The sequence below is a fragment of the Parus major genome, chromosome 2, assembly GCF_001522545.3.
Source record: "Parus major isolate Abel chromosome 2, Parus_major1.1, whole genome shotgun sequence".
NCBI classification, from domain to species: Eukaryota; Metazoa; Chordata; class Aves; order Passeriformes; family Paridae; genus Parus; species Parus major.
Window position 1 is genome coordinate 3820537 of NC_031769.1, and position 10260 is coordinate 3830796.

Consider the following 10260-nt stretch of genomic DNA (forward strand, 5'->3'; position numbering starts at 1 on the left):
ACCCCTCACCTGCCTGGTGACACCCACAGGGACTCCAGGACCCCTCACCTGCCTGGTGACATCCCCCCAAGCTCCTGAGGGTTGGCACACAAAACCTGGAAAACATCTAGACAATATTTCCTCCAGGATGACCTAGCTATCAATGCAGGTTTCATGCAATATCTTCAAAGCCCAGTCCCTCTGCTGAATACTCAGTAAAAATGACATTTTCTTGGTTCAGTGTGTGTAAACAGGCAGCCACAAGGCCAGACCTGGCAGAGAGCAGCACCTGTTCATCCCACGTGACTCTTTAGGACAAACAGGGTCAATGGGTTCCAGTTCAGGTGAACTCACATTCTCACAGTCAGGCAGCTGTAAGAAGTGTATTTACTCATTAATTTGTTTATTTTTAAGTGTACCACCCAGGCACAACTACAACTATGTTTACATGAAATAGAAATTAGAAAGAACCTGTGTGAATCTGCACAACTGATTGTTTTTAAGCTTCAAGAGTTTCTTTTTGTTGTTTCAGTCTGGGAAGGGGAGGGAAGCTCACAGGATAAGAAAGTGTATTTTACTTTTTATTGATCTAAAGACAACAAACTTCAAATTTCATCATTTAATTTGCTCAAAGACTTTTCAGAGCATGGCTGCATTTAAAAGGGAACACAATTTCACCTCTAAGGCTGAGAAGAACTGCAGGTCATTTGAAACATTTACAAAAACTTTGTTACTGTAGAAAAATGGGTGATTTCTAAACAAACTCATTCTATGACAGTTCAGGGAATTTCAATGCACAAAGTATCTGAAAATTCACCCCAGTTAACAGCATGTGCTCTCACAGCACACAAAAAATCTATATAGCAAACAAAGATTAGTGAATATACACTCAATTTCAGCTTTGATTACTGAGCAGCCTGAATGTATTTGTTTCCACACTGATTTAATGCTAACAGAAATTAGTGTAAAAAGTAAAGAATGAAATTGCCACTAGTTGGAAACCTGTAAAAACTACTTCCTAAGTGATTCAGTCTAGAACTATCTAGACCAAACCTGCAATAAATAATTAAGAAGAGATTTCAAGGCTTTTCAGACAAAACTGTGGAGCTCAGAATTTAATTTCCAGACTCACCTTTGCTTCTAGGACCCTTTTCCGAGCTTTGAGCTCTGCTACTGCTCTGTCTATGTCAACCTGGGGAGCCTTCTCTTCCTTCAGCTTCCTCACCAACTCTCCCTAGGGGGAAAAGAACATTATAGATTCATTCTTTGCCACAGATAAGACCTCTCTTTCTTCCAGCTCCCCTGACAATCCAAAAGGAGATTTTTGTCCAGCCTGCACACAGGTCTCCAGAGGCTGTGAGAGAGAAACACGCTTTAAGAGTTTGCAGAGTAGACTTCATTAGGGAAATTCAACCACCCCACACAGCTGTTAAATCACAGAGCTGCTATTCAATATCCATGTGTAATTATATTCCTCTGTGTACATCACATTTCCACAAATTCCTGGTTTCTGTCTTTGAGGATGCACTTATTATATCTGCAGCCCAATATCTAAGCGCAGAAAACATTGTATTTTGAGTAAAAATTATTATTTTTAAAACCAGTTCAGTAACTCTGAGATAGAAAAAAGTCAACAGCAACAACAAAAAAATGCCCTTTAAAAAAAACCCCAAAGCCAAATATTTCAGAGCAGTAAAACCCTGCAGTGGGCTCACAGGAGATCTTGACCTGAGTCAAACCAGCACCACTTTGTTACAATTCCACAAAGGTCTCTCTGCCCTGTGGGGACGATTCTCCTCTTTCAGCCCAGGGAAGTGCTCAATCCCTACACACCCAAAAAGGTTTTTTTATGAACATGATCCTCAGCTGTCAAGCCCAGCTTGCTCCTGGAGATAAGTTAACTGAAAGTCTTCCTTTGAGTCCACTCTTCTTCACCAAAACCAGGATCTAGCTTGAATTGCTGAGAAGGACAAAGGTGCTGGGAGGAAAGAAAACAGATTGCAAAGCCACCCCAAGTGGGGTATTCTAAAAATGGGATGCTCCAAGTTCAGCATTTTTCTTGTACCTTGTATATCTTGAGGGAAAAAAAAAAAAAAAAAAAAAAAAAAGGAAAAAACCCCCATAATCCACAGAGAATACAACATTCCCACAATACCAACTTTTCTCCCTAGATTCTGAACATTTCTGATACAAACATTACAGGTAACTGAGAAAGCAAAGAGAAGAGACTACACAGATTGCCATTCTGTAATCAGATTAGAAAAGATAAAAGTGCTCCAGAGACTGAGGGGTTCAAAGGCTCATTTTATTAATAAAAGGAAGTCTCCAAGGACTGCATTTAAACACACACAAGGAGAAGAAGGAAAAATAAGAATCCTGTCAGGATTAACCCCATCAGCTACACGAACAGAACAAATCTGCTGTTTCCTTCCTGTTAACTACTTAAACCAAAACCTGAAAGTTTCACTCTGGGGCTGAGGACTGCAAATGCCATTCCTGGGAAACGTGGCAGAGGGAGGGATTTGAGCTGGTGTTTTTTTCTTTTAAAGTAGAAATCCAAATTGCCTTTGTTGAGCCAGGGGGGTCGGCAGTGGAAAAACATCAAGGCAGCAGCAAAGCAGCTCCTGCTGACTCAACAGAGCCCTCACCCTGCTCACTGCTGAGCATCCAAAAGCAGCACACAGCAACTCTTTGTCTTGACCTATAAGTAAGAGTGCTCAGACATACGCAAGGAGAAGGGAAAAAAAAAAACCAAAAACAACCCAAACACAACTGAAACAAATAATTACGCCTGCTGACAGGACTCAATCTAATTACAGCTCCGATCTCGAGCCCTGCCCAAGAGGAGGAGTGCACAGCAGCACTCGATGTGGCAAATTTTGCTGCAGCTCTGTCCCACAGAGCAGCAGAGCAGGGAGGGATCCACCCCTGGATCACGGCAGCTTATTGCATCAGGCACTGCTGCAGGAAGATAGGCTGCTCCCTCTCCATAGGCTGAGTCCCTTAGGTTTAATTAAACCACTTCTCCTGGAGCTGCCAGACACAGACTCCTGCATCCAGAAGCATCAACCACCCTGATCTTTGTTATCCCCTCCCTTTCCTCCTGTGCAGATATCTCTGGGAATTACTACAGCCAGTTGTACAACACAATATGTGTGGCCCCAGCTGGACAATGGTTTTTTTTTTTCCCTTGGTGCCCCACATCCCAGTTTAAACCCCTGAAAAGAAGGGGTGCGTTGGTACTCACAGGCAAATGACAGCACCCAGGTTTTTAAACTAAATAAATTGGCTGGTTCTAGAGATCATTGCTTTATTTACAAGCAGCTCTCTTGCCAAGGCATTATGCTGTACAGTGATTCATAATAAAAACTCACTGAAGTGCTGGCATAATTAGAGGGCCATAAATCCACTCATTTAATGGGGAAACACACGCACAAATCTGCGAATACAAGGGACACACGCATAGCTAAGGAGAATAATATGGATTCAGCCACTTAAAGGAGACACATGGGGGACACACAGGTCTGGCAGGTGGTGAAGAGAGGAAAAGGAACTGCACAAGATCCATTACCGTACACAGCCGGAGTGCCAAGGTTTATTTAGGAAAATAAGAGACAACCAAATCCTTCTCAGGTACGAGGGGTTATAGAGGTAAAAGGAGGGAGATGGGATGAGAATGCGATGCAGCCCCAGCCAAAAGGACACATCACCCACCTAGATTAATGAGAATGATGAAATGGAAAATATGCAAAGGAACTACCATCCCTTACTGCATCAGGCAAATATGCAGCTCCAGAGAACGTCATTTACCCCCGAAACTCAGCTCGGAGGGGACATCACCGCGTGACCCCGAAGGGACGAGGGACACGAGGAGGGGCCCTAGGGCAGGGCACGGGGAGCCAGCCCGGGCACAGCCAGCCCGGGAGGGGACACCCAGGTAGGCTGACGCACAGATCCAGCCCTGCCAGGCAGCTCCGGAGGGCAGAGAGCCAAGGGGGGAAACCCGCACGCGATAGCTGTGCCCGAGGGGCCGCCCCGCACCCGCTGGGCAGGAACCCCGGGGACACCCACGGGGACAGCCGGGGGCCGCTCCGAGCCGGGAGCCGGAGCCGCCGCAGCGCCCGGGGGGATGCGCCAAGACCCCTCCGCAGGGCGGGCAACCCCCGAGGGGCCCCGGGGGCACCTCCCACAGCCCGCCCGACCCCCGGGCGACACCCCCGAGCCCCTCCGGCGGGGCGCGGGCCGGGGCGCGTTACCTGCTGCCGCACCGCGTTCCGGAGCGGCGCCAGCAGCGCCTCGGCCTGCGGGCCGTCCATGGCGGGGGGGGCGGCGGAGCGGAGCGGGCGGGCGAGGCGGCGCAGCAGGGCGGGCAGGACGCTACGGGGAAGCGGCATGAGGAGGAGGAGGAGGAGGAGGAGCGGGCGGAGCGGCGCCCGCCCCCCGCATGATGAAATCGCGGCCGGGGTAAAGCGCGGCGCGGGTGAAGCGCGGCACTTTCCGCACTGCCCGCAGATTCGGCACGGGGCGCGCGCGCGGCCGGCAGGGGGCGCGCACCGCGCTCGCGCAGCGTCGCCGGTGCGCGCTCCCGCGGCCCCCGTGAGGGGAGCGCTGCGCCCCCGCGCGGCCGGAGCGGGGAGAGGCGGCACCTGCCACCCCCACAGCCCTCTCGGGGACACCTGACACCACCAAAGACACCCCCCGGCAGCCCCTCAGGACCACACAAGAGTTTGTGTATGCTGGGAAGTCTATGCCACATCCTCTCGAGTTGTGCGTGGGGCAGGGTGACGCCTGCCCGGTTCCTTCAGGTGACGTGTCACCCCGAAAGTGTGGCTGTCCTTGGGGTTGGGGGCACCCCACGGTCCTTGAGCACACCCCCAGGCCCACAGCAGGGTTCGTGTGTGGTGGGAGTACTGCACCTCCCGTAGGGTGGTACCTGGTCCCCTTCAGGTGTCACCTGACACCCCCAGAAGTGTCGCTGTCCATGGGTGGGGGACACCCCATTGTCCCTGAGCATCCCCAGGCCCACACCAGGGCTCATGTTGTGCGTGTGAGGCAGGGTGGCTCCTGTCCCCACCCAAGTGACATGTGTCAAAATGTCCTTGGGGTTGGGGACACCCCAATGTCCCTGAGCATCCCCAGCCCCACACCAGCACCACCCACGCCCTCTGTGCTCAGTGTCCCCTCATCCCAGAGCCACAGCCCCATAGGTGTCCCGGCCTTGGGGCAGGGACTCACAGGAGCGAGGGGGACGGCGGGGGGCTGGGGGCAGCGTGTTTTTTTTCCAGTCAGCTGCAGTACTTGAGCTCCAAAGGCTTTGTAGCTTTTGGGCTGGGCGCTGTTTTGCTTTGCGCTGATCCACGGCCGTGCCTCGCTGCCCCGGGGCTGTGCAGGGTGGGTTTAGGGCCACGGGCAGGAGGCCAAGTCCTGCTTTCCCCAGTGTGGGGGGTCTTCCCTGGGAGCCAGGCCAAGCAAGCCCAGGTCAGGCAGAGGAGCTGTGATGAGCAAGAGAACTTCCCATCCCCGGGAGTTAAACCCTCTCTGGAAGAGAATCCAAACACCAGTTACATAAAACAAAATTTAAGGCAAATTTTTTAAAAAAAGCAATAATAATAATAATGCATTTCCCACACATGCTTTCCCCACTGCCCTCCTCCTCCTCACACTCTCTCCTTCTCCCCCTCCTACTCTCTGAGCCGGGAGCATCGGCACTGATGCAATGTTGGCGTAATTGGAGTATTCAGGCTGCTATTTTGTACCTGTCTGTTTATTTGAGAGACAGCCTCAACCTCCTAATGAACGCATCTGAATATTTATCTGCTGCTCCTGAATGGTGCATTTGTGTTTCAAATGCTTAACTGTTATTTTTATTTAGCTGCAAATTGCTGTTTTTATTTCGCTGGCGTACCTGCTTGGAAATTGCTGTAGCATGAGGTTAATGCCAAGCTGTTTTCTATTTCTGATTTTTTTTTTTTTTTTTTAATTAATCCTGTGCTGATAAAAGTGTAAGGACTGGCTCTGCAGTCCCCTTCTAGCTTGTCATGGAGTTAAGATGTGAAGATTGTGGAATCAGCCTCGGAAGGAACTGGCTCATGTGGAGGAATGAGGAATCCCAGCTAGCTGGGATGGTAGAGGAAACATGGTCAGAACCCTGGGAGATGGGAAACCCCAGTGACCAGGGGCAGCTCTGTTCTCCTATGCTACACTTAAAGTATCCATACCAAGTAGCAGCATTTCTCAAAAATCTCTTTTTCCTCCTCCTAGAAGGTTTCCTCCCCTCTTCAGTGGCAGAGGCTTGGTCCCCAGAGCAGCACACTGCAGGATGGAGATGGGCCAGATTGCTGCCTTGAGCCTTTTCCCCTGGATGAAATCCTGCCTTGCACAGGGTGCTGACCCCAGCAACGCCTCTCTTTGGAAAAAACAAACATGCCTGGGACCAGTTCCAGCACTGTCACCAGCTGGTAAGGGGCAACCTCAACACAAGGGCCAAAAAGATCCCCTCCCTGCCCCATTCCCAGCTAACTGTGGATGCAGCACTTCACACAAAGGACTTCAAGAAGCATCTGGCTGAGAACACCTATGGAGCAAGACCTGTCCTTGTGAACAAATCCTTCATGATGTGTTTGTCTGCCCATGCTCTGGGCTGGCTCAAGGTTTGGGTTGTACAGTCAACTTGAACTTCTAAAGTTGTGTTGGGTTTGGGTTTTTTTAGATGAAAGAACAAAGCAATAAAAGAAGAGGAAAAAAGGGAAGGAAAAAGGAGTGTGAACACATTTTTGGAGCAAGGTTAGAGGTGAGTGAGTGGGGAGAACACAAGGAAACCCTGAATGGCCCTTTTGTCATGTTGCTGGTGAAGATGGAGAGCATTGATTTGGAATCCTTGGATTCCTGCTGGATCCTTGTTAAGTTGTGCAGGATGGCAGGAAAATCAGGCAGGGTTTTGCACCCAGCCATAGCTGACATGAGAGACCATGAGCAAACTGGATTCCCAGAACTGGGTCACATCTGGGGTTGGTTGAACCTCATCTCCAAGCTGATTTCAGTGGGAAGGGCTTTGTGCATCCAATGGAGGGCCTGTGGGCACAAACCCACAGTGTGCCTGTGCCATCTCACCCCATACTCTGGGGTCTTGGGGTGCTGCCAGACTGTTCTGACCCACTCCATCAGAGATGATCTCTGTGTCTGGTCTGGTTTGCCAAGAGGACCCATTGCTAGCATCATCTTTGACACCCCTTGGGTGCTCCTGGGCACACCATCGCCCTGGCTGGCATCTCACAACTGCCCAGGGCCCAGCTTTCCCTCTCCTTTTAAATCTGATTACAGCTCTGCGCCTCTTTGCACTTGATAAGCATCATGGTGGGGGCTGTTTAAACATGTCCATGTTAGTTTTCTGCTCTGTACCCCTCAAAAAGACCCAAAGGGGCAGGATGGGATCTAGGAAGTGCATTACTCCATCCCCTTCTGGGGTGGCCTTTGAAAAGCCATCTCCATTTCCTTCCCTGGGTATGAAATGGGACTGTTACCCCCAATGTAGAGGGGAGCTCCCAGCACAACAGGGGATATTTACTGCATGATGGAATTTACAGGAAGATACAAAGGAAAGGGGGGTTCAGGCCTCGCCCCCCCTCCCTCCCTTTCAGGTTGCAGACTTCAAGGTGCAGAAACAGAGAGGTGTCAGCATCCCTGAAAGATCTGTGGTGTTAAAGGCATGCGAGAAGGAAGAGAAGAAACACGGCTGTGTCCCTCCCGCCGTTCTCCGTGGGGACCAGCAGCAGTGGGGGAGCAACGAGACCACAAAATGGGAGGCAGGAGGGAGCCTGCAGTCAATGTGAAGGGATGGAGGGGAGGGGAGAGCCCTGCTCCTGCCACAGGGTATTTCTTTTAATGGAGGGAAAGGAGGATAAACCCTTCGTAGAGGCATGAGGAGAGGAGAAGGTGCAGGAAGGGGAGAGGGAGAGAGCCACAGGCAGGAGTGCATGGCTGCTGGGATCGGCGCGGCTCCTCAGCTCGAAAACATTCACGCTCCACCGCATTTACGTCTCGGCGCATTTTCCAGGCAGATGCTCCAGCCCCGCTGGCAGAATCCCCTCGGAACCCCCCAAACCCGAAGGCGATTCCCCCGCATGCAGAGGGATGGCGGGGGGTGTCGGAGGGGTCTGGGCTGTGTTCGGGGGGTTCTCTCGGCCGGGGCAGGGAGGACACCGGGTCCCGGTACCACTAGATGGCAGCGGCCCCGCTGCGATCCCGCTGCCGCCGCATCCCGGCCCCGGCGCGGGGCCTCCCGGCTCCCCGGCATCCCCGCTGCGCCCTGCGAGCAGCGCCCGGGACAGGCTTTCCGTGCCGGCATCCCTTGGAAAAACGAGGGGCACCCGAGCCAGAGGCTCTTTCGCAATGCGGGGCGACGGCGGGGACAGTCCTCAGAGGCTCCGACGCCTGCCCGAGACAAAATCCTCCCTTTCCCTTCCCTCCTACCCGCGCTTTTGGTTTCCTTCTGTTTTTCTTTCCTTTTTTATTTTCCCCTGTCCCTCTCCAAAGGGCTGCCTGCTTTTCCCTAGCTCATTTCAAGCGTCAAGGGTTGCAAAATCAGACAGATGCGCCCTCCGAACGCGGGCTGAGCAGCAGCAATGTGCACACACGGTCCAAGCTGATTTCCCTGCACTGGGGGATTTTTAGGCTGGCAGTAAACTAACCAGGGCCTGAGGCAGTCTAATAAATAGCTTTACCTGACTTTCCTCTACAGGGCTGCATTTTTTCAGCCTTTGAAATAGTGTGGCTGCATGCAGCCTGCTCCTAGGGCACAGGCCCCAGCTCCTGCCTTCCCCCAAGATAAAATGGTGAAATTCCTGCTCTTCATCCAAACCCATGGCACAGACCATGCAGATAACCACGGGATAAATCCCTAGGCCCTGTTGTCATCTCTGTAGGGTCAAATTGGCTGCAACAGCCACCACTGCTCCTTTCGATGTGTCCCTGCTCCTGTGAGCCATTCCAAGGGTGGTGCTGCTGTGTCCCTGGGCTACCTGCAGGGAAGGATGTTCTGAGGGTCTATCTTCACGTGGAATTTCCATCTGCTTTACTGTCCTTACCCCTGTGCTGGATACGAAGAAATGGAATATTTGGTGTGAGTGTGTGGGAGACACTCTGGATGTTACTGAAACTCACCCCCTCCTGGGACAGGGTTTTTTTTAGACTGAAATAGGAAGCACAAACCTCACCCTGAGCTTCCTCTAGGGTTTGGTTCTTCCTAGAGGTTTCTCCTTACTGGAAATTTCTTTCCTGCACCTCTGGCCTGGATCCAGCCAAATTATTAAGCACAAGTTTAGCTTCAAACCAGCATTGCCACAGTGTCTTCTTGGGTGGGTTGGATTGTCTTGTTCCTCCTCACCTTGGGAAAGCTCGTGCGTCTCCATGCTCCTGCTGTGATATGATGGCAGTAAGAAGCAGAAGTATCGGCTTGATTTGCTTGTGCACCAACCACAAAACTGATCCTGTTTGTGTGCAGGAAGAGAGCTATCAAATCTGTGAGGACATGGGAATGCTGCATGTGAAGATTTGGGATCCCCAAGCATGAGCACCTGCAGCCCTGATGTCTACAGCTCAGCCCATCCTCATCCTCTCTGCTCTTCTCACCAGGGGACAGTCAGGTAATGCTTAAATTGCCAGTGAATGTTTGATACTGGCTGAAATGGCCAAGCAAAATCACAGCTGCTGTCACCAACAGGGACTCACAGATTTGCTTCTGTATCAATGACAAGCCACAACACCTGTTCTCCAGAGACTGGGACCACCAAAAAGTCTGATCTGTTTGGTCACACCCTCCCAACAGCTTGGACCCTGATGATCTCCCAGGTCTGGGTGTGTAAGAGCTCTGATGGAAATTCATTATGATTTCCTGACCCTTCCCCTGCTGTGAATTTAAATTCCTCAAACCCTAATGCAAGGAATTGAAGCACATATTGATTAAGGGCTTTTTATGGATGCCTGGCAGAGCATATTAAAAATTATTTAAAACTTGCATTCCAGTATTAATGACTCTTGTCTCCAGCACTTTGCAGCAATTCAGTCTTGACTTTTAATTGAAAATCTTTAGTTAAGACAAATTCTTACAGCCAGAGAAGATTAAGTGGTCCTCCTCCAGGTATGTGCCATGGAGGGACGTTCAACCTCAAGGTTCCCAAGTGGCTGTGAAATTCTAAAAAGGAGTTTCTGTCCTTAGAGTGGGTGGGTGTGGGTTGTTCTCTGAGGAGCCAGGTCTTTGGGCTTCCTCTCTAGGTGCTGCAGAAT

General features: G+C 51.1%; 1 protein-coding gene and 1 long non-coding RNA gene across 3 annotated transcripts in view; one reads left to right on the forward strand and one right to left on the reverse strand.

Annotated features, from left to right (window-relative positions):
- Positions 1-4364, reverse strand: part of GARS1 (glycyl-tRNA synthetase 1) — a 23925-nt gene extending 19561 nt beyond the window's left edge. The window contains exons 1-2 of the mRNA XM_015619168.3: positions 4236-4364; positions 1112-1213 (exon numbers count right to left, since the gene is read on the reverse strand). Of these exons, the coding sequence (XP_015474654.1) occupies positions 1112-1213; positions 4236-4295 (162 nt within the window). The 5' untranslated portion in view covers positions 4296-4364. The remainder of the gene's footprint in view (positions 1-1111; positions 1214-4235) is intronic.
- On the forward strand, positions 3823-10009 carry LOC117245562. Of its 2 annotated transcripts, none has more exons than XR_004500339.1 (4): positions 3823-3916; positions 6241-6769; positions 9479-9620; positions 9708-10009. It is a non-coding gene; the product is annotated as an uncharacterized LOC117245562 (long non-coding RNA). The 2 variants fall into 2 exon arrangements; XR_004500340.1 differs by lacking the exon at positions 3823-3916 and adding an exon at positions 4587-4784 and having other exon boundaries at positions 9698-10009.
- The last annotated feature ends 251 nt before the right edge of the window (positions 10010-10260 follow it).